We start from the raw sequence: 22524 nt of genomic DNA on the forward strand, positions 1-22524 counted from the left end.
AAAAAAGTGCAGGGAAATTTAATTTCAGTTGATTGACAGTCTCTATGGAAACGGCCAGGTTCTTAATCCGTCTGGAGCCGCCCTCTGGTGTAGATTGACCAATCGTTCGGGAGGAGAACGACCCGAATCTGCTACGGACTGGGTCGCCGTCACGTTGGAAAACACACACAACCATCCCGAGAGATAGTTATCTGCATGAGGGGAGGGGGGGTGGGGGGTGAAAGGGAAAAACCTGATCGGCAGGATCAAGCCGAATAGAAGAGGCTTTGGGGCATAAGTGGCAGAGAAGGGAGGGGAGGAGGAGGAGGAGGGGAAGAATTAAAAAAAAGAGAAACATGTCTTCCGCCTCAAACGAAATCACGAGTACAATTGAGATTAAAGAAGAGAACGGCAGGCTGCAGCCAAAGATCAATGCACTGGGCTCTCCAGCCAGCCTGGAGCCTGAAGTGAGTGCACTCTCTGCCAGCCCGGAGATTTGTGACCAAGTGCCCGCCGAGCTGCTCAGCAACCCCGCCGCGGCACTGACTTTCTCGCCGGAGCAAGTGGCGTGCGTGTGCGAGGCTCTGCAACAGGGGGGGAACCTGGATCGCCTAGCCCAGTTCCTGTGGTCCCTGCCTCCCAGCGACCTGCTACGTGGCAACGAAAGCATCCTGAAAGCCCGGGCGCTGGTGGCTTTCCACCAGAGCCGCTACAAGGAGCTCTACACCATTCTGGAGAGCCACAACTTCGACCCGTCCTGCCACACTTCCCTGCAGGACCTGTGGTACCGAGCCCGCTACACCGAAGCCGAGAAGGTCCGCGGGCGGCCGCTGGGCGCCGTGGACAAGTACCGGCTGCGGAGGAAGTTCCCGCTGCCCAGGACCATCTGGGACGGCGAGGAGCGGGTGTACTGCTTCAAGGAGAAGTCGCGGAACGCGCTCAAGGAGCTCTACAAGCAGAATCGCTACCCGTCGCCGGCCGAGAAGCGGAATCTGGCCAAGATCACCGGGCTCTCCCTCACCCAGGTCAGCAACTGGTTCAAAAACCGGCGCCAGCGGGACCGCAATCCGTCCGAGAGCCAGTCGAAAAGGTGAGGCGCCCGACAACAAACACAAACTCTCTTTCCCTCCCCCGCAAATCTCCTGCTTCCCGACCGGGGGCGCTTCCCAATGCCACAAAATGGCGCTTATCTAGTCCTTTATTTCCTACTTTTTTGTTGTTGAAAGTTACAGCGGATCCCGAAGGATTATAGAAAAGTATTGATAATTTAATTCCTCTGTTCCCCCCCCCCCCTTTCCCTGGCACGGGGGGGGGGGGGGGGGGGGGTCAGTGCTTTTCGTCCACTGCTAGGAAGGGAGGGGGAGGAGGCAACTATTGAAGGAAGTTTTCTCTTTTTTTCAAAAAAAAGTGATCAAAGAACAGCAGAAACAAAATTCGTGTTAATTTTGCTGATTTACATTTCTTTTTTTTAAAAAAACAATCAAAACTCTAGCATCTGCACCCGGTTTGTGTGAGGGGAGCGACACTTTTCTGCTTGGTTCGAGCTGCTTTGCAGCGTGGCCCTGCACTCGCTTTGTTTTGAAACCTGAGTCTTTCCCATTCAGCTCGAATTTCAGCCGGAGTTCACTTTTCTCCAAAGTAAAAGTTTGATCTTCTTCTCTCTCACTTACCCACCCCCCCCCCCCCCCCCCGTTCATGTCTCTCCGAGAGTTTTAACAAATGCCTCTGCCGTGAAATTTGAGTGGATTAGGGTTTCCTTCCCCCCCCCCTCTTTAAAATTAATCCATTCTGGTGGATTTACTTTTTTTCGCTTGGTGCCATAAAGGTTACTGAAAAGCTTTGTGGTGTTGTTGCTGGGGGGGGGGGGGAGAGGACAGTGCGCACCTGGTGGAGGTAGTGTCGAGCGACAGGCTGGGGCTGTATTCATTTCAAATGGTGATGTAAGAAACTGCTGGACGGCATTTGTGAAGTAAATGAGGTGAAGGACGCCTTTGTACTCGGCCAGCGCACCATGCAGTTGTAAAGGAAAAGTCAGATTCCACAAATAGATCCAAAGCTTCTGACTCATGGGCCATTCTTGTACCCTCCTTTAATCATTTTTAAAAAAAAGCACATCCTATGCAAAAAGGCGACTTCATTGCAAACTAAATGCACACACACCACAAGATACTCCTTTTGGTCTAATTTGGAAAAGAAACTAATTAGTTGCCACTTTCATTAGGCGCTGTCCCTAAAGCTCAGGGAGTTGCACAGACCGAATTGGACTATTGGGTTTATTTTATCGAGATGGCGGGAGAATGCCCCCCGCCCCTCCCGGAAAAGTAAGCGCTCAAGATCATCGAACATGCCATTTACAATTCGAATTCAAACGTTTGGCTGGAAGACTTTTTTTAAAAAAAAATGTTGAAGAAAGATACGGATTAAACAGTGATCCATTGTATTTGAAAACACGCATGTTATTTCCGAAATACAGGGGAAGTATAACCGATAACTTGAGCTGCGAATCTGTAGCAAAAAGAAGAATTGTTGGGGGGTGCACAACAATTTCTGAAGAGAAAAGACGTGTCAACATTTAGAGTTGTGACCCTTTGTCACTGGTGGTCCTTAGACAGTAAGGAAGATCAGTGTCGTTAATTGAAAGTCTCTGCTTTTATAATAACTCACAAGATAGATGTTTCAGTCTGCATAACACAACCGCACAAGTAATAGGGTGATACTGGTTTCAAATCTTTGGGCAGCCAAATAAATTAACAACCTGCGGGAGGGGGAGGAGGTTGCAAACCAAAAGGACCAGAGTGGAAAATAAAATCTGGATGACCTGGTGCGCAAGATGGTATCTCACCCCAAATAAACTGCTGTGCTTGGTTGAAAATAAAAATAATTAGCTGGAGCGGTTTTAAAATCAAATGTATTCTCCCATGCTTTTAAGAAATTTTAATTACCTTCTGTATTTTTGGGTGTTCATCAAAGTTTGACTGGCAAAACACAAAAGCCTGGGAACTAATTGGGGCTTCTGTATGTGATAACTTGTTTATTTTAAATGGGTTAACAGCTCTACAAAAGTTGTCGGAAAGGAATGTCGTATGACAATGTACGTCCCACATTATTGGTAACAGTCCTTGACTCTCTCCAGGGTCAGATTTTTCATGGTGGCAGGAAAAAATGGGGAAAACCAGTTATTAAAATGTTAAATGGTGGTGCAGTGGTTAGCATTGCTGCCTTGCATGGTCCCAGGATCGATCCCAGCTCTGGGTTGTTGTCTGTGTGGGGCTTGCACATTCTCCCTGTGTCTGTGTGGGGTTCACCCCTACAACACAAAAGATGTGCAAGGTAGGTGGATTGGCCACGCTAAATTGCCCCTTAATTGGAAAAAATGAATTGGGTATTAATCTATTTTTTTAAATGTTAAATGGCATCCTGCAGATTTATATATGGGAGGGATGGGGCTCATTATTAAACAGGAAAGCACAAAAAGAGGCCATTCATTCCATGGAGTCTGCACTGGCTTGAAAAGTTAATGTCACTTTTTTTCTCTATCTATTTCCCTTTTTTTTTAAGGTTATGATTGAAATCAGGTAGTGCATTCAAAATCCTAACCATTTATTTCATTTAAAAAGGCAAGATTTTCATGTTGCCTCTGGTACTTTTACTAACCACCTTAAATCTGTGCTTTCTGGTTGTCAACTCTTCAACCATTGAAACTAGTTTCTATTAATTTATCCTCCTATATAATTTTAGAAACTCTTAACAATCTCTGGTTTAAGTCTATTTACATAGCTTTAACCCATCATAAACCCCAAAGACAGTATGGCTTCCCTAAGCAAGCTGAAGGGGAAGTGGTCAAGGTGATGAGCAGTTTATTAACACGAGGAGTCCTGCGCCCCATTGCCTCCACTAACCACTCCCCCATAGGGCCAGTAAGGAAACCAGACAGATCCTGGCAGCTCACCATTGATTTTTGAGCCCTAAATGAGACCACCCCCATCACAGACCCCACAGTGACGACTAGCCCAGAAGCCATGATGAAACAAGCCCCACACGCACAATTTTTCATTGTGTTGGACATCAGTAATGGCTTCTGGTCAATTCACTTAGATCATCACTGTCACTACAAATTTGCCTTAATGTTCCAGGAGCAACGGTACACCTGGACCTGTTTACCACAAGGTTTTCTAATTCCCCTCCATATTTCACCAGCGCTTAGCCAAGGGCTTGGAGGGATTCTCAAACCACTGTTTGGTACGATACGTAGATGATCTCCTCTTACAGACTGAAAGAGTGGAACATCTCAAATTATTGGACGGACTGCTGAACCTCCTCGCTACATTAGGGTTAAAGGTCAATCCCAAGAAAGCCCAGATCATGAGACCACTGGTCTCTTACTTGGGTACAGTAGTGACTGAAGGAAAGCTTGAGATAGAAAGGAAGTGAATTGAGTCTGTAACACGCCTTCCCTCACCAAACGATGGGAGCTCGCTGTGCTCATTTCTAGGCTTGGTGGGGTACTGCTGGAACCACATCAATGGTTTCACCACTAAAGTCGCTCCCCTGTCCAAACTCTTACGAAAAAAACATGCGTGACACACAAGCAGTCTCAGACCTCAAACAATCCCTTGCACAAGCCCCTGCCTTGCAGGTACCCAATCCTGAACTCCCCTTTGCCTTTGAAGTAGCAGCCACTGACAGCCCACTAGCCGCCGTGCTCCTACAAGAATGGCATGGACGACTCGTCCCAGTAGCATGCGCTTCCCGCATGTTAACAACAGTGGAACACAACTTCCCAACATGTGAGAAACACCTACGATCGGTTTTTTGGGTAGTACATTGTTTTGGACAGCAACATAGTGCTTAGCACAATTGCTTCAAAGCTCCAGGATCCCAGGTTCGATTCCTGGCTTGGGTCACTGTCTGGGCGGAGTTTGCACGTCCTCCCCGTGTCTGCGTGGGTTTCCTCCCATAGTCCAAAGATGTGCAGGTTGGGGTGGATTGGCCCTGATAAATTGTCCTTGGTGTTTGGTGGGTTATTGGGTTATGGGGATAGGGTGGAGGTGCGGACTTGGGTGCTCTTTCCAAGAGCCGATGCAGACTCGATGGGCCGAATGGCCTTCTGTACTGTAAATTCTATGATTCTATCTCTGAAACCATTCCAGTAAATTGCTTCTGTTGGCTCTCCAAAATTGCCACCTTGAATTCTCGGCTCAAATCAACTCAAAAGGCTGCTTTGACCTTCCATGGGTAGGAAGGGAGGCAGGGCCAAATCCACTCCAGCCAGATCAGGAATCAGGCCCCATACTGTTGGTTCCAATCTGACTCACACCAGCTGTCCAGCCAACTGAGCCAAACAGCTCCCAAGGAGTCCCAAGTTGCTGTGGCAACATGCACTTTTCACATGCATGTTGTAGGGCTGAATCAATGGATTGTGATGGCAGAGGTTCCAATTTCTTTCTGTCACATAGATGTGTGATCCATGCAAATTTCTTTCATAGCTGACCAGAAATTTTTCCCTGTTCTTACTGCCTACTGTATATTGGAAGGATTTACAAGTTGATACTCTACTTGTTCGGCCATATTTATAAACATATATTCCATGGCTATCAAGTTCTGGAGTGGGGCTTGAACTTTGAGCCACTGGCTCAGCGGCAGGGAGACTGCCTACTGCATGACTAGATCTTCTACCCAAAACCTTCATGTCCTTCACCAAGTGATATCTTCATTGGAGACAGCTAGGTCTGAGCTGCCATTTTATATAGATTCTTGAGTATAACCATCTTTCTAAATAGAGGAAGGAAGTTATTTCAATGCTGGAAACATGTCCATTTTGAACACCCCAGGATTTTTTTATTTTGGGTTGGCACCTCCATTGACCATAAATGTGGGTTCTGATCGCACACCATGTTAGGAGCAGTAACCTGATAGCAATTCCTTTTGCTGGATTGGCCAATTAGTGGGTCAGCTCTTGAAGCTGGAGGGCCAATGGGAGGACTTCCCAACATGGAGGGAGCTACAACCTTCCATTGCAGGAAAGGGAGGGGAGAGAGAGCACCTCCATTCTGAGGTATGCTCTCTGCTCTTAAAATAATTTTTTTTAAATGAGGAAAAACTGCCTGGCCACTCTTTTGATGGGGAAACCGCTCCATAGGGAAGCCTGTGGCCACAGCTCTGGCTAGGTAGGTATGGTGGCTGCAGAAGAGCCTCCGTGATCTTGGAGTGGAGCTTCATCACCCTAGTCTGGTACAGATTAGGCAGCCTATAAGTCTTTGTCATGCTCCCAATGCCAGTGGAGGCCTGCAGTAAAACTGGGAAATTCTGGTCCATCTCTTTGTTTAAAAATAAAATTGACTTGACATGCTGCCCCAGAATGGTAGCTGTTCCTCACCAAATCAGACATTTGGGAAGTTGGGACCATGGCAACCTGCACAGGAAATCCCGTGCCTCCATTCTTGCTCCCATATTGGACCACAATTCTTCCCCTGGTCTCTGTAATATTTACTTAGCATTGTGAATTAATTGTACTGGTGCCTCAGAAAAGCAACCTGTTTTGCACCATCCTTTTAGAGTGTCAGTTTATTGTCAATAGTTGTATGATGTATGGATGTTGCCCTGTGCCCACGATGAACTGAAATGGGTGAGGTATATTTCATGAGGGATATGTTGAGGTGACAGAAAGAGGAAAACCTCATCCCATCAGTCAGAGCCAAATCCAGCACTGGAGGGTTAATGTTCTTTCCCAGGACAGCTGCAAGTCTGAACGTCACTCTGATAATGTTTCAGTGATTCTCTTTGTGGTATCAATTTATAGTAGCACCTCTTCTGATATTTATGTAACTGTATATTCAAATAAGTGGGCTGGGTAACTTGTACTTTTTATGCCAAACGTACCTGATACAGTATAACTGGTTCATCTCGCTTCAATGTTTAATAATGGTCTCCATGGTTAGGTCTCCTAAAAGTATGATATTAATTTTCAGGTTAATTTTGCTCTTTCTTATACAGCATCCCTTAATGGTACTGAACGTGAAATGGAAGTTTGACCAATATATTTTTGGATTGGGTTATGATTTTGTATGAAATATAATTTCTTAACCTTAAGCTTAAGCATCCTACAATAAACTAAATTTTATTATGCAAGCTATTTATGCAGTCACCAGTATGGTGTTATAACATTGTGCTCTCCCTGTCTGAGATCATAAGAAATAGGAGCATGTATAAGCGCTCTTCGGCCCGTCCGGCATGCCCCACAATTCATTTAAGATCATAGCTCTTATTTTGTCTCCCCTTTCCTGTCTCACCCTGCCCTATAACCCATAAACCTTGAGGTTGTTTTTTCTTTGTGTGTGTGTGTGTGCTGAATTCTGACTATCCTATTATGCTATTGTTTTTTTCATGGTACAATGTTTTATCCAGGCTAGTTAAGTTTATTAGACAGTGGGTTATAATCCAAAGCATTAAAATGAAAGCTTAAAATATAATTATTAAGCACCAAACATTACTAAGATGGTACTTGTATTTTTTTTTACACCTGTTTCCACAGTGAATCAGATGGTAATCATAGCACTGAAGATGAGTCCAGCAAGGGTCAAGATGACATGTCCCCTCGTCCATTGTCAAATCCATCTGATGGGATGAACCACTCCAACGTCCACAGTCCGCCAGAAGGCATGTTCATGCATCATATCGGGGAACTGAAACCCTCCCAGAATTCCTCTGGCATACTACTGAATGGAAATCTTGTGACTACAAATGGATCTCCTGTGTTTTACAGTGGAAATTCTTTCATCCAAGGTCCTAATGGGGTCCTTGTTAACGGACTGTCATTAGGAAGTGCCCAGACAATAAGTTTAAACCCAATAGGAACCACTTCCAGTGTGCTGGTTAATGGTATTTCAAATGGTGAGTTATTAGTGAATTGCTACCCTTCAAATAAGGATTTGAAAAACATGACCAAATCATTCCCCTGTTCGCCTGTGACTTTCAATTCCAATTCATCTGTTCCCTTCCCAGGATCCACTGGTGGCACTGAACTTAAAACTGAAAGCCTGCACATGCTTACCTCTGAAGAAGTGGTATCTCCGGGATCTGCGGAAATTAGTAGAGGCCCAACACAAGTAAACCAGTATGGCTTTGTGCAACTCCAAAATTCAGAAAATAACATCCAACTGGTAAATGGAAATATTGGGTTGCCTTCACTCCAGCTGCCTTCTGTTTCTGCTGCACCATCGCAGGGTGAGTTTCTTTCTGATTTTTCTGGGAGCAGGATCCAGATGGTGGGTTGATTCAGTTTAATGTTCAATGTGCACTCCATTTCAAATTCTTCAAGCATGCTGGCAAGAGTTTAGTATTGTTGTATTACAGCAACTGTGAAATATATTTTAAAATATTTGTTTTGTTTGTGCGAGTTGAATTGAGGCGGGTGACTGCATATGAACATACTGAAATTAAGAAGTACTATGAACAGGGCTTGCATTTGTCAGGCAGCCACAGCAGCAAGCCAGCTGCACATAGACATCATCAGCTTACTTAACTGGATTGGTATTTAGGCTGGCAGAGTTGTACATATTGTAGAAGGGAGAAAAAAAATGCCCATGAAACTTGGAGCAGTGAGGACCTGTTTTTCAACTTTCCCTGTGAACATTTTTCCCTACAAAAATGTGCTACAATATGCAGCAGGAAAGAAGCAAATGTCCAAATTGTGTTCTTGATGTGTGCAGTGTTTGGAAAGTGAATGCCAATTACCATGCAAAATCCTTTGCAGAGTTGCAACCACCCTGTATGACTATAGACAATGGGCGGCAAGGTCACTGGGTGAAAATCACTCGTCATTTGTAAGATGCCATACCGGTGAAAATTTGGCTATATAGGTCTTTTCCTTTTTCAATTGTTCAAGTACTTTAACAGACTAAGATTGCTTGCCTGACACAGGATCAAAATTGGAACTGGTCTCCCTTGATCATACCTATTAGCATAATCGTCTGGTAACCTAGGCTATCATAATTCCATTGTGTTCTGCATTCTGATAATGCATAGATATCATAATCAGTGGCTGTTACATTTGTAGCACTGCTGCTGATGTCAGCCTTGACTTTGGTATACTGTACACTCTCAAGATGCAAGCAAAACTGTGCCATTTGGCATTTGAGGAGTTGGGTCCTCTCGGGCAACAGTTTTGCAATGGTAATTGTGAACATGCACAAGCTTGAGGATGTGCATTTGTTTTGCTTTCGCTGTTGGCACAAATGAAAAAAGTTCTGCAGCATAACGGGGGTGTTGGCTTATGGGCCGAGAGTTTACTGTGAAGGAACATCCCTCCTAGAAGTGTAAACATTCACAAACCTAGTCCATTTATAGCACTTAGCTGCTACCTACATAAAAGTTAATGTAATCTTTAAAAAGAGCACTAAAAAAAATCTCTTTACTGTCCATGGCAAATTGTTTTATTGTGCAACATGAACCAGTTTAAATATCTACCTGCATTTACAAATTGCAACTAGGTTCAATTTTTTAAAAATACATATTTTCTTTTGGCCACATATATGTATTGCTTGGGATATTATATGCTAATGTATTGGGAGCATGAACAAAGTTACCATGAGTCTTTATCATCAACTGGGTTCACCTAAAGCCTTGGATCTCAGCACATGATGAGCATCCTGGATAACCTCAGTGCTGAAATTCTAGATCAGTTTTTCTGGAGTTAAATTTTGTTCCGCTCTAACTTCATCTGTATCTGAGATAGTCGTAGTAATTTAAAAATTGTTTGCAGAAACATGTACATCAGAAGACATTCCGGCCTCTTGAGGCATAAAGCAGGTATAATGTCTGCTGTTTGTGATTCGCTTTTAATTCGGTTTTTATCCCTCTTTGTTCTGTATTCTGTATCATCTTTTTTGTTTCACTAATTTTATCATCTTCTTTTCTCAGCATCATGTATACTCATTACCTCCATCCCCCGAAATATCTTGCCCATCCCCTCCCTTTTAATCTATCTTTTTTCTTTATTCCTTTCTTTGCTCTTTTTTTTCCCTCCATCATTCACACCTTTTTTTCTTGCTCTAACCCCAAGGGAGGTGATAGAATATTGTAGGGAAAGTCATTCTAGAAAGCTGTTGCTTTTTATTTAACAGGTTGCAGATTTGCAAAGGTTAGAGCATATTGAGGAACATGGGGTTAAGTTAAGAAAAGATGGAATTTTTTTGTCTCATTTTTCCTTATTCCATTGTCCTTTTCTGATTGTTCGCAATCCTAACGTCCAACTTGACTCTGCAGTGAACTTCCAACCCAATATCCTCTTCATCACAAACTGCTTACTTCCACCCCTAACAATACCTACCTAACCTCTATCTCAGCCCATCTGCTGCTAAACCCTCATCCAGGCAATTATTATTTTCAGTTTGTGATGGAGTGTCTCCCATCCTGAACCCTCTGTAAACCTCAGCTCACCCAAAATGTTAAGTCCCACTTGCCTACCATCTCTATCCTTGCTGACCTCCATCATCTTGTATATCACACATATATGGCTCGACCACATCATCAAGCTCTCCCTGTCAAAACTGTTCACTATTCCAGGATCATCTTGGAATCGGGGATGGCTCTTTCTCCATTACCAACCAATTCCTTTAAAATCCTCTTGTGCACTCCCTGCATGATCAGCGACAAATGTGAAAAGTTAATTTTATTCATTTGTCATTAAGATTAAGACCATCCATTAGCTGGCTCTGTCACACTCCTTTCCCCTTGCCAACTAGGCCACGGTCTGCTCCCTAGCCCTGAACCCCACATCCTTTGCCAATTTCTCTCCTGTCTACCTCCATGTTCTCGACATGTCTCATCTTGTCTGTGATCTTATCTCTATCCTGTTCCCATAAGCTGGTGATGATCCATCTTCCCTTCCTGGCCCCCATGTTAATTTACATTTAAGTGGTTATCTCTTCTGGTGCTGTCCCCTTGCTTCTCCAACCTGTCAGCATCTTCCTTCTCAAAAACATAGCCTTCGCCTAGTATCTCATTGCCAACCTGACTTGCCTTGCTAATTTGCCATCTCCCAAATCCTGTGTATGATTTCACTGTAACTCCACGCTTTAACTTCTGCAATCTGGTTTCTACCCTGCCATGGCACTCAAATAACCCTAATTAAACCGTAAATGGCATCCTGTGTGACTGATAATGGTGCATTAGCTTTCCTCTCCCTTCTTGACATCTCTGAAGCCTTTGAGTGGTTGACCCCACCAACATCCTCCCCTGCTGTTTCCTGGTTCTATTCTTATCCTTCCAGTCGTACCCAGGGAATCTCCTCCAGTGGTTTTTCTTCCTGCTCCCACGTCATTATCCTTGGAACTGTTCTATTTTTCATCTACATGCTGCCTCTTGGTGACTTCATGCAAGGCACAACATCAAGCTCTATCTCCAGTGAAAAATGAAAATCGCTTATTGTCACGAGCAGGCTTCAATGAAGTTACTGTGCAAAGCCCCTAGTTGCCACATTCCGGCGCCTGTTCAGAGAGGCTGTTACGGGAATCGAACCGTGCTGCTGGTCTGTCTTGGTCTACTTTCAAAGCCAGCGATTTAGCCCAGTGTGCTAAACAGCGCACTTGTTAAATACCTATGTTATGGAATAGTTGCAATTCAGTTTTAAAGGTCCCACCATAAACTCCATTCACTCGATGAATTCCACCTTCCTCCCTGGCCAGTGTCTCAGGCTGAACCTGATTGTGTTTTTAACCTTGATATACTACTTGACCATAAGCTGAGCTTTTGACTGCAAATCCTCTCCTCCACCAGGTCCGTCTACTTCTGTCTCACTAATATTGTCTGTCTTTGTTGCCATCAAAACTCTCATCCGTACTTCCATGCTTGACTCTTTTGATGCTCACATGGCTAGTCTTCCATCTGCCATTAGTTTAATTCAATCAAAATTCTGCTGCATGTCCCATAACTTGTACTGAGAGCTGTTCCCATCACTGAGGTACGCAGTATATTGGCAAATATACCACCACCTTGAGTTTAACAAAAACCATTTACATTTATATTGCGGGTTTAACATAATAAGAAATCCCACGGCAGATGTATTATATAAGACAAATATGACACTGAACCCCACAAAGATATTCGGGCAGAAAGCCAAAAGTTTGGTCATTGAAAAGAGGTAGGTCTTAATGGAGGAAAATATAATAGAGGTGGAAAGTCTTGAAGGAGATTTCTGAGCTTCAGGCATTGGAAGCACAGGACATGGTCACCTGGGAGGAGAACAAATGAGAGGAGTGCAGATATCTTGGTGGCTTCTAGGACCTGTAAGGGATTTCTGGGTTGGGGGCGGGGCAAGGCCATGGAAAATCTTTGAAAACTAGGATGAGAAGTTTTAAATTGATACTTCCTAACTGGAAGCCGGGGTGCTGCATGAAAAGGATTTGGTGTGAATTAGAACATTGGCAGCAGAGTTTTGGATGACCTCAAATTTACAGAGATTAGCATGTGGGAGGCCAGTCAGGAGTGTGTTGGAATAGTCAAGTAAGGTATGAATAAAGGCTTCAGCAGCAGAAGAGCTGAGGCAGGGACTGAGCCTGCCTACGCCATGGCGGTTGACCATGGAGCTTTTAAAGTGAGATGTTCTTCTTGCCACTAATCTTCCAGACATCTCTGGTAAATTTGGGGGGGGGGGGGCATAAAATTCTGCTCCTGGAATGGAACTTGAACACAGAGCTTCTGGTTCACAAGTAGCACCCACTGTGCAACAAGATCTCCTTGGTCTTGATCCTAGTAACAAACAAATTCATGAACCTCTCCCATGATTGGGTAGGGGGACTTAAGAGGTCAGGCTCGCAGTCGTCATTAGAAGCCCAGACGAGCCTTTTGAATATCAGGACAATCCTGGAGCACCAATAGCTTTTAGATAAGAGTCGGGCTTGATGGTGCTTTGTAGTTCAGTCTGGTCTGATAGCGAATGGCTGAAACCCTTGTCTGCCTTAAGAATATAGAACACAGTGCAGAAGGAGGCCATTCGGCTCATCGAGTCTGCACCGACCCACTCGAGCCCCTGCCTTCCTCACCCCATCCCAATAACCCCTCCTAACCCTTTTGGTCACTGCGGGCAATTTATCATGGCCAATCCACCTAACCTGCACGTCTTTGGACTGTGGGAGGAAACCGGAGCACCCGGAGGAAACCCACGCAGACACGGGGAGAATGTGCAGACTCCGCACAGACAGACAGTGACCCAAGCTGGGAATCAAATCGGGGACCATAGTGCTGTGAAGCCGCAGTGCTAACCACTTGTGCTGCCCAATATCTGTTAAAGTCCTTGGTTTTGAGAGCATGGCGATGTGGGGTGTCTGTGGGAATGACCAGGGTGATGTGGGAATGACCAGGGTGAGGGAGAGTAATGGTTTTAATGAGGACTAGAGTATTAAAGGTGGAGCAGATGTGTAATTGAACAGATTTGTACCTGCAGAAATATCCTAGTAAGCAGAGAGCCAAAATCTAGATGGATTGTGTTCAGATGTAAGTCAAACTGCAGCAACTCTTCCAGGGATAAGCACAAAGAAGTGGGAGTTTGGAGGAGGAAGCGGGATGTGAGTGGATAACAATTACAAAAAGGTGTTTAGCAATGGCCTGAAAGAGGACCCAGTTCAGGAGGGTGGCTGTGAATATGGGTTGGGGAGTTTACGTGGGAGGGTTGGGGAGTTTACACGGGAGGGTGAAATTTTAAGGTGAGGTGGGTAGTGAACGAGAGAGAGAGAGAGAGAGAGTGCATTCACAGCGCCTAGGTCTCTTATTCGATCCCGGCTCTGGGTCACTGTCCGCGTGGAGTTTGCACGTTCTCCCCGTGTTTGCATGGGTTTCGCCCCCACGACCCAAAGATGTGCAGGGTAGGTGGACTGGCCTCGCTAAATTGCCCCTTAATTGGGAAAAAAAATGAATTGGATACTCCTAAATTTATTTTTTTTAAAAGAGAGTGCATGAATTGCGAAGGAGGAACTGCATGGTGCAGAGGGAGTAAAGCTGTGAAGAGTGCTCGTTGAGATAATTGGCTGGGCAATAGACAACCACAATTATAAATGAGGAGAGAGTGTGAGAAACTCAAAGGAGGTGCAAGTGCCTGAGGAGTAAGGTGGCATACCAAGGTGAGATTTACTTGAAGACCATATCGCCATTATGATCGTCTGATGAGGTAAGGAGACTTCAGTTAGGGGGAAGGTGTCATCATCCTTCAACCAGGTTTCCAGAAAGGCCAAGATATTGATGTAATCATTCATTGTAAGCTCATAGCTTGCAAGGATGTTGCTCACAAGTGAATAGATATTTTGGAGAGAGATGTGAAGGGTGGTGGTGATAGCTCGATCACTGACAAGTCCACAGGATCAGCTAGGAAGGGTGAGTTGGACCAGAAGGAGGTTCTTGCCCTCATGTTTGATGGCATTGCCCCTGCAAGCTCTACAACTCTCCCAAGAGCTCGGTGTTCCTGTCAATTCTGAACACTTGCGTGGCACCCTCTCTTCACCCTCTCCATCCCAGCTAATTGATTGCAAATTTCTGGAATTCCATCCCTAAAGCTCTCTGCTATTCCACATTATTACTATCTCTCTATAAACAAGCTTTCACTCACCATTCCTGGTATGCCCTCTTTGACACTGTGTTAATTTTGTTAAACATTCGTTTTTCAAGTTAATACAGTCTAGGAAGTGGACCTATGGAGTTGGAAGCATAGGAAATTCCCTGCTACATAAGCTGGGAGATGCAGGACCAACATTAGTGAAAGTGTAACTGTGACAAGTTTACATTTATAATCTGGACAGAGGAATTTATCATGGAAAATTAAAATTTGCTAAGAAGAAGTAAGGTTTTGTAGATGGCAAGCGTTCACTGAATATGGATTTATATGTAAAAATTTCACTTCTATCTTTCTACTACTTCTAATGCCTGCATGAATCTTGCTCCACTCAAATGTCAGCTGTACAATGCAAGGTATGTGCAACAGCAAGATAAGTTGATTTTCCTGTTTTATGTTGGCATCAACTTTTGTTTTTGCTAAAATACCGTCAGCGGGAATTTTTATCAAGTCTGGCACAAACAGCATTGACAAATGAGGCCGGCTGAGAAAGTGATGACAATGCTGTGTCGTAGTGCTTCATGCAGGCAGTATCTACAGGAGAGTCAATTAAACATACAATTCAAAAGTGTGATTTTTTTCATGTTGATATTGTTTCTGCCGATTTACAGATTGATGGTAATTTTGAGCTTGTTTAACCACAATGCTAATTAATTTTTGAAAACATAATGACAAGTGCATGATGGCAGCTCTTTCATTCTAATTCTGTGGAAGACAAAACTTGATCCCCTAAAAATGTTTGTTCTTTTGGTTTTTAAAAGCACAATAGTGTTTTGTTGTGTGCACTCTCAAATTTAAAAAAAAAAACCAAAACTTTATACTATAATCTATCCACTGAAGACTGCGTTTTGCTAAAACAAATGCTTTTTAAAAAAAAAAAATATAATAAATTTAGAGTACCCAATTCATTCTCTTCCCCCCCCCCCCCCCCCCCAATTATTAAGAGACAATTTAGCGTGGCCAATCCACCTACCCTGCGCACCTTTTGGATTGTGTGGGTGAGACCCATACGACGCAGGGAGAATGCATGCGAGCTCCATAGGGACAGTGACTCGGGGTTGGGATCAAACCTGGGTCCTTGGCGGCATGAGACAGCAGTGCTAACCACACTGCCCCCCCCCCCCCCAACCTGCTAAAACAAATACTGTGTAGGTTTGTATAAATGTGATTTTGATTTTTTTTAAATTCATCGCTCCTTGCAAAAAGCAGAGAATATGTGGAATGAGATAAGATAAGTATACTAACTAGTATTGATTTTATGAAAATGTATTATTGATATTTACTGTCTAAACTTGGTTAGTGCATGTTATTTTGCAATGGACTATCCATTTATACTGTTTTCTGCCTAATAGGAAACATTTTGATAACAAACACGTCAGATGGAGGAACATTCCTAAGTGGGACATCAGCCAGTCTTCAGCAAGGTAAGGTCTTCTTGACTGCCACCCTCCCACCGAATGCAGTGATGTGCACATTACCTAATTCGGGACAGGCTGCGGCCCCAGTAAAACAAGATGCATTGGAAGGGGGTCTTGTTTTTTCTCAATTGATGTCAGTGAGCGGAAATAATCAACTGAATATTAATACATCTCCTGGGAACCAACCTGGAAATACCCTACAGACTCCAGCATCAACTCTGGTAAACACAGGGCTGTCTCATAATCTGCCTTTGACTTCTCCAAATCTGTTGAACACATCAAGTACTTTGAGCTTCAGCCTCACAGTGAGTCTGCCACTGTCAACTACTGCACCTCTGAATTGTGATCAACAATTGCCTAATGCTGTCACCAATGCAGTTCCTGTAGTGTCGATGGCCAACAGTCAGTATGCTACACTCCAGAACTGTAACCTACTTTCCAACTCTGGCCAAGAGATTGTAACTGAAACTGGTCTTGGTGCTTCTGACATTGAAGATAAAGTCAGAAATCCCATTACTGAAGGAACGCATGAATACAGTAGTGGGCATGTGTCAGTACTTCACCCCCCAGTAAAGGAAAACTACTTGGTAGTTTTAGAGAACAAATCTAGCAACCACCTAATGGTGATGGACTCAAAATCCAAATATGTTATAAATGATGTGGTTAACAATGTCTGCAAAGAACTAGAAACTGAAGAAAAGGAACTAGCTAAACTTCAAAATGTTCCTATGGATGAAGATATTGGTGATGTATAACTGCCTACCAATGGTGGCTGGCGAATGAAAATGGGACAGTTTGATATTTTCCGTCCTCATTTAGGAAACCAAAGACTGATGAGTCTCTATTGTATTTTATCTACTTCATAATTTAAAAGGAAAAAAACTGATGATGATTGAGGTAGTTGAACATTATCTGTTACATGTTTTTTACTGGAATCTCAAATTCTTGCTGTAAGTTGGTATTTATTTCTCCAAGTTCAAATATGGCATAAAACTCTGGTATAGGCAGTCATAACATAAAATTAAGGTTTGGTTAGTGTCTGAAGGTTTTTTGTCTGTACTGATGGAATTTTACTGATGGAATTTTCTTGTATCAGTGACTTCACATGCATAGTTTGATATCAGTGTACCAGTAGAAAATGTAAATGTTACATTATAATATATTTCAGGTACACCAGTCACAATTGACCCAGAGGTATATAGCTACAAACCTCATATTTTATTAAACACTCAGTGGGATTTTCTGGTCCCCCTCTTTTTGGGTGAGGATTTCCACCCTGTATTTCCCAAAAAACGCAAAGTAACAATTTTGTTTTTCAAATGTAATTTATTATTGAGAAATCTTCCCAAATTGTAGCAGCAAACTTTCTTGACAGTCTTTTCTATGATCAATAACTGACAATCAATATGAGCTGTACCAATGTATCATCAGAATTACCATTGCAATGTACAGTTTTTTTTAAATATTTAAATGTCCTAAAGTCCAAGTACTGTGAAATATGACGGGAAGCGCACCATTTCCTTCCTGTTTTCTACCTGCACAAAGCATTAATTTAGGTGGAATGTGTAAGAAAGTGAATATCTCAAATTGGTACTACTCCACAATATTATAATAATGCAGAGAAACTTTATTTTTTTATCTTGCTGCTTTACTACATACGTGCAGTTGGCTTAATGAAGTGCTTTCTTGAAACTGAAATGCTTAAACCTTGCCAGCAATAACCTAGGCAATAGAGAGCTCCTGTGCATTGATTGAGTGCCTTGGCATTTCGGCAAAACCAGAGTCACCCCATTCACCTGGATAAACCAGGCATTTCAAGACAACTGGTGTCAAACCCAATATAAAAATATGTATGAGCAGAAATCTGTCTTGCGTGCGAGCACTAAAATTGCATCAGATTGGCCACCCATTATACACCGCACCGTTCAGTTCCATTGCAGTAAATGGCATTCAAGCAGTGTGTATAACGCATGACCAATCTGACATTATCCATTCTGCACCACTGCCCGAGATCCGTTTCTACCCCATATCAACTTAGTCGAGGTATCTCCTCTGTGCAGTGCAGTGACAATCTGTTCGGTGCTCAGCTGCCACCAACATTCACTCTCTCAAGTCAGTTCCTGCTGTCATCAAGCTATATTGCTGGATTCCACATCAATGTGAGTCGAATTGTTTTTAGTATAAATCATCAGTGTGTTTGTTTCTGGGTAATCTTTATATATGTGCCATATTATATATGGGACATTAAAATGCATTACACACATGTTAGCGCACCACTTGAACAGTTGGGTTGTCATGAATCAAGCATTTCTGATTATATTCATAATCTGCTTGAGCTTTATAATATCTTCTGCACTCGGTGATGAGCTATAACCTTGTAGCATGCTCCTGCTAGAAGTTGTGATAGTCATTCCGTCAGCAAGATAAATCCAGATATCATGTGGTGTATATCACTTCAATTGTAATTTTTCATTTTGAGACTCTGCCTGTCATGTTATAATGGCAAGTAAAATATAACGAGCAGTAAAAATTACATTTCTATGTATTAAATAGAATAATAACTTTGGATATATTCCTTGGCAGTAACATCTTGACCTTGAGATGATAAGCAACTTGAGCTTTGCTCTTGCAGTTTATGGTGCCTTGTCGCAGACCATGGTTCCATGTGCATAATACACATGGTTTAATCTTTCCCTTCAGAGAAGCATTTTAATGTTTTTTTTAAACTTTAGAGCACCCAATTTATTTTTTTCCAATTAAGAGGCAATTTAACATGGCCAATCCACCTAGCCTGCACATCTTTGGGTTGTGGGGGCGAAACCCATGCAAACACGGGGAGAATGTGCAAACTCCACACAGTGACCCAGAGCTGGGATCGAACCTGGGACTGTGGCACCGTGAGGCAGCAATGCTAACCACTGTGCCACCGTGCTGCCCCGCATTTTAATCTTTAATCAATTTATCATTAAGTAAACCGTTCCCATTTGGAAATTTATCATGCATGTTACTGAATTCAAGTTTAACTTTTCTTTGTGCCAGTTACAGTGCACTCCCTGTTCACTAGCTTTCAGGCATTATAATGTATGTTATTTTGTGCAAGAAAACCTGTCAGTACATAAAAATAACTCTTCTAAAAGTTCAGCTCGCCATAATCTGTTAGCATTAATTTTCAGTTCATAATGCTTGAACTGTTAGAACAGTTCCTTCCCCCCGCCCACAATTATTTTTCCCTTCTCTGGGTTGTGTGCCTTGCAGGAAGCTTTTCCAAAAGTGGAAACAAATGCTGTCTTTTGTGGAATTAAAATTCTGTACCTTTTTTTTTTAGATCTTGCATTTGTTTGTGCAAGTTTACTTGTTATATTGATGTGTTGTCTTGCATTCAGTGTCTCTTGTGCTTTACTGCGAGGCATTTGAAAACCTGTCCAACCCACTGCAGTTCATAGAAAAATCCTAAAATCCTATTCTTCTCCAAGCGAGAATGAAGTGTAGCCAAGTGTGTATGAAGCAGAGCCAAGTATGATTTTTCTGGTATGTGAAAGCCTGCCTGTATGTTGAGACAATCTTCATATTATTTGGATAAGAAGTATTTTTATATGATCATTAAATTCCCCAAAGCAAATGACTACATCAGCAGGAGGTTTGAGAAGTTTTTTTTGTGAACCTCGCATTAAGTTATGACCATGCAAAAAAAAAAAAAAAAAGCTTTATCAGTACTGGTGGCAATTATTGACGTTTATTTTAAACTGCTGTGCAGATTGTTTAAGGAGGGAGCTGAACAAGATTTCTTATTCCACAAGTGATACTTTGTATTTCTGCTAATATCAATCGTGCGTTTATACTGGGGTTATATTCTTTAAGGTTAACCTGACAACAGCTGGAAAATAACCTGTCCAACTTGCATAAAATATTAACCGTTTTAATTTCATTTTTTTTTTTTAAATTGCTGAACTTTGACCCATGGTCAAGGTATGAGGCAGTAGTGTGTTTGTGAATTTTTCTACATTCGGTACTCTTAATCTAAATGCTTGTGGTGATCCCTAAAAATGATAGTGTGTTGAGTGGTAAATTTCACTGCCACCTCCTTATCTGACTGCACACGGGGAAACTTTATTTTTTTTCTGTATCTATACATTTGTTAGTAAAAGTTGTCTTATAGTATGCTCTAAAGGGGTTTTAATTTAAAGGGAAGGTTTTATTAGCCAGTGCAAGTTATATACCTTGATTTTAAAGTCTGTTTTACTGTACTGTAGATTTGGCATGAAGCTTTATAAACATTTTACGTTGGTTTGAATGTGTCTACATATAAACAGTGTGAGGGATATGGGTAGCGAAAACATTTATACTGCACTAACTTCTTGGTGATGGTACATTGAGCATGTATTAGTGTTTTGTGTTCACCCTTGATATACCAAAGATATTTTAAATACTAGATTTAAAGTATAATCCGGTTTGTCTGTACTGTTACATGACCTTTTGTTTATATTCTGAAATGATCTGAGCTTATTTTTCTAAACACTATACTCAATGAACTTTATATTTATACATTTTTGTGCTGCCTTTTGTTTTATTACATTTGTATGGTATGAATGCCATTGATGAATGAACTCCATAATGGCCAGAATGTTGGCTGGTTCATTTAACTTTTGCATAGCTAGCAATGATTATTACACCATAACCTGCCAAAAAGAAAATACAACCCCCTCTTTTTTTCCCTCGGCAAAATAGCATATGATTCCACTGGCAACAGAAATTCTCCTGTGGGTTAACAATCTAATTGACCGTGTGTTGGGCATTGTCACACTGACTGATCTATCCAGCCTTCTCAAATCTAGCCGGGATCATTAAATAGTGATTTGAAGGGCAGGCACTCTGGCTGTTTCTTCTTGGGGCCCGTGTGCCAAGACCAGCTGTGGTGCCCTTGTCTACTGTCGTCTCCAAATACTATTACTGCAGCTGAAGTAAGATAACGCAACATAGTGTAAGTATGGAAGCTGTTAATGTGCCTCAATACTCTGCCAAGCAGTGCATTTAACCACTGAACAATTGACACCGAAAAGGAGAACATTTAAACCAAAGTGCTAAATACATGCAATCTGGGCAAGTAATCGCATCTCATTATTGTTTTTATCATGTTAGTCTGAGGTACAACAAACTAATTGCCTTGTGGCCCAATGTCACCTAATCGTGGTTTGAGCTTGCATTCATAGCCCCAAACAAATTATATAACAAGAATTTTGAGGTGAGATATATCCCTGATGAAGCCAGTTTACAGGAACATTTCTTAAATTGGACATCCACATTTAGAATCCCTGCGGTGCAGAAGGAGGTCATTTGGCCCATCCCCACCAAAAGAACACCTAACCTAGGCCACTCCCCTGCAACTCCACCTAACCTGCAAATCATTTGGACTATTGTCATCAATCGAAGTACTGTGCCGAGTGAGGCAACCTGGTCTTCTGAACTTTTCTGCGTTTAAAATGGATGATCTACTGTTCTCTTTTAGCCTGTCTTTAATGTTGTCTAGCTGCTTCCTTCGCTGTCTGTCTCTTGCTCTTCCATTAATCCTTCTGGTGGTGATTAGATGCACCAACCCTTCTGCATGGATAACATGTCTGAGGAACTACATTTGTCTCTTTTCTGTTATTATTGAAGAGTCCTCTTGTCCTTTTCAGGTGTCATTCAATACTACGTCATTATTTCTTTTCTCCATCTAACTTTCCCTTGGGATGCTTCTTAAGCACCACATTTCAAAGCTGTAGATTTTTTTTTTTTTTCCCTTAATGCTCCAATTGGTATTTCTTAGAATATTGCTTCATTTTTGTAAAAAAAAAAAACCCTTTTCAGATTTCAGTACAGCTTTTGACATCAGATGTTACTATGTGACCGAGATAGTTGGATTGATTGGTGTGTTCTAACTAGTTTTCTGTGTGTATACTGTAATGCTGTTCCCCTTTGTCATTACCACAGTGTACGTTTTCTTGCAGTTGGATGTAAATCCTTATCTACCACTTTCCTTTGACTGTATCAATTAATATTTGCAAGTATTTATTTGTTGCCATAAGTATAGTGTGGTCAACATAGCGGATATTGTTGATGACTCTCCTACCTTGCATGGCATCTACCCATCAGTTCAACTTAGAATGCATTCACTGTACACGGAGAAACAGCCCCAGTGAGAGAACACCGCCTTGTCTAACACCTCTTTTTTGATAATTTTCCAATCACCTGAGTTTGTCCTCTTATCTGATTGTTGCTACCCAATTCCTGTGAATAATCCTCCTGAATCGAGTATCTCTTTTCAATGTCTTGGCTAGGAAACAAAAGTATGTAAATACCTTTTTAAAAAAAAAAATATAGATGACCAGCTACCTTCACAGATCGGTGGGCATGCACTCCAAGGCCCCTATGTTTCTATACATTTCTCTGTATCCTACATTTTCAGATTGAATTCCACTTGTCATTTTTCTGCCCACTTGACTATTCTAGTGGGGGTCATTCTGCATTCTTGCTATCAAGCACATGGTCACT

At 42.3% G+C, this 22524-nt stretch overlaps 1 protein-coding gene across 2 annotated transcripts; it reads left to right on the forward strand.

Annotated features, from left to right (window-relative positions):
* The first annotated feature begins 238 nt into the window (after positions 1-238).
* six4a (SIX homeobox 4a) lies at positions 239-20540 on the forward strand. Of its 2 annotated transcripts, XM_038775637.1 has the most exons (4): positions 239-1069; positions 7511-7869; positions 7981-8202; positions 15931-20540. In XM_038775637.1, the coding sequence occupies exons 1-4, from the start codon at positions 336-338 to the stop codon at positions 16749-16751; spliced, it is 2136 nt and encodes a 711-aa protein (XP_038631565.1). In that variant the 5' UTR covers positions 239-335; the 3' UTR covers positions 16752-20540. The 2 variants fall into 2 exon arrangements, with proteins under 2 accessions (XP_038631565.1, XP_038631559.1); XM_038775631.1 differs by having other exon boundaries at positions 7511-8202.
* Positions 20541-22524: the final 1984 nt, after the last annotated feature.

Source organism: Scyliorhinus canicula, chromosome 2, assembly GCF_902713615.1.
Source record: "Scyliorhinus canicula chromosome 2, sScyCan1.1, whole genome shotgun sequence".
In the NCBI taxonomy this organism is placed as follows: Eukaryota; Metazoa; Chordata; class Chondrichthyes; order Carcharhiniformes; family Scyliorhinidae; genus Scyliorhinus; species Scyliorhinus canicula.

Bases quoted from the DNA above. Each gene is read 5' to 3' on its own strand.
- six4a (XM_038775631.1), top strand. From the start codon at position 336: ATGTCTTCCGCCTCAAACGAAATCACGAGTACAATTGAGATTAAAGAA. The intron at 1,070-7,510 runs GTGAGGCGCCCG...CTGTTTCCACAG, and splicing joins TCCGAGAGCCAGTCGAAAAG to TGAATCAGATGGTAATCATA. The intron at 8,203-15,930 runs GTGAGTTTCTTT...TCTGCCTAATAG, and splicing joins TTCTGCTGCACCATCGCAGG to GAAACATTTTGATAACAAAC.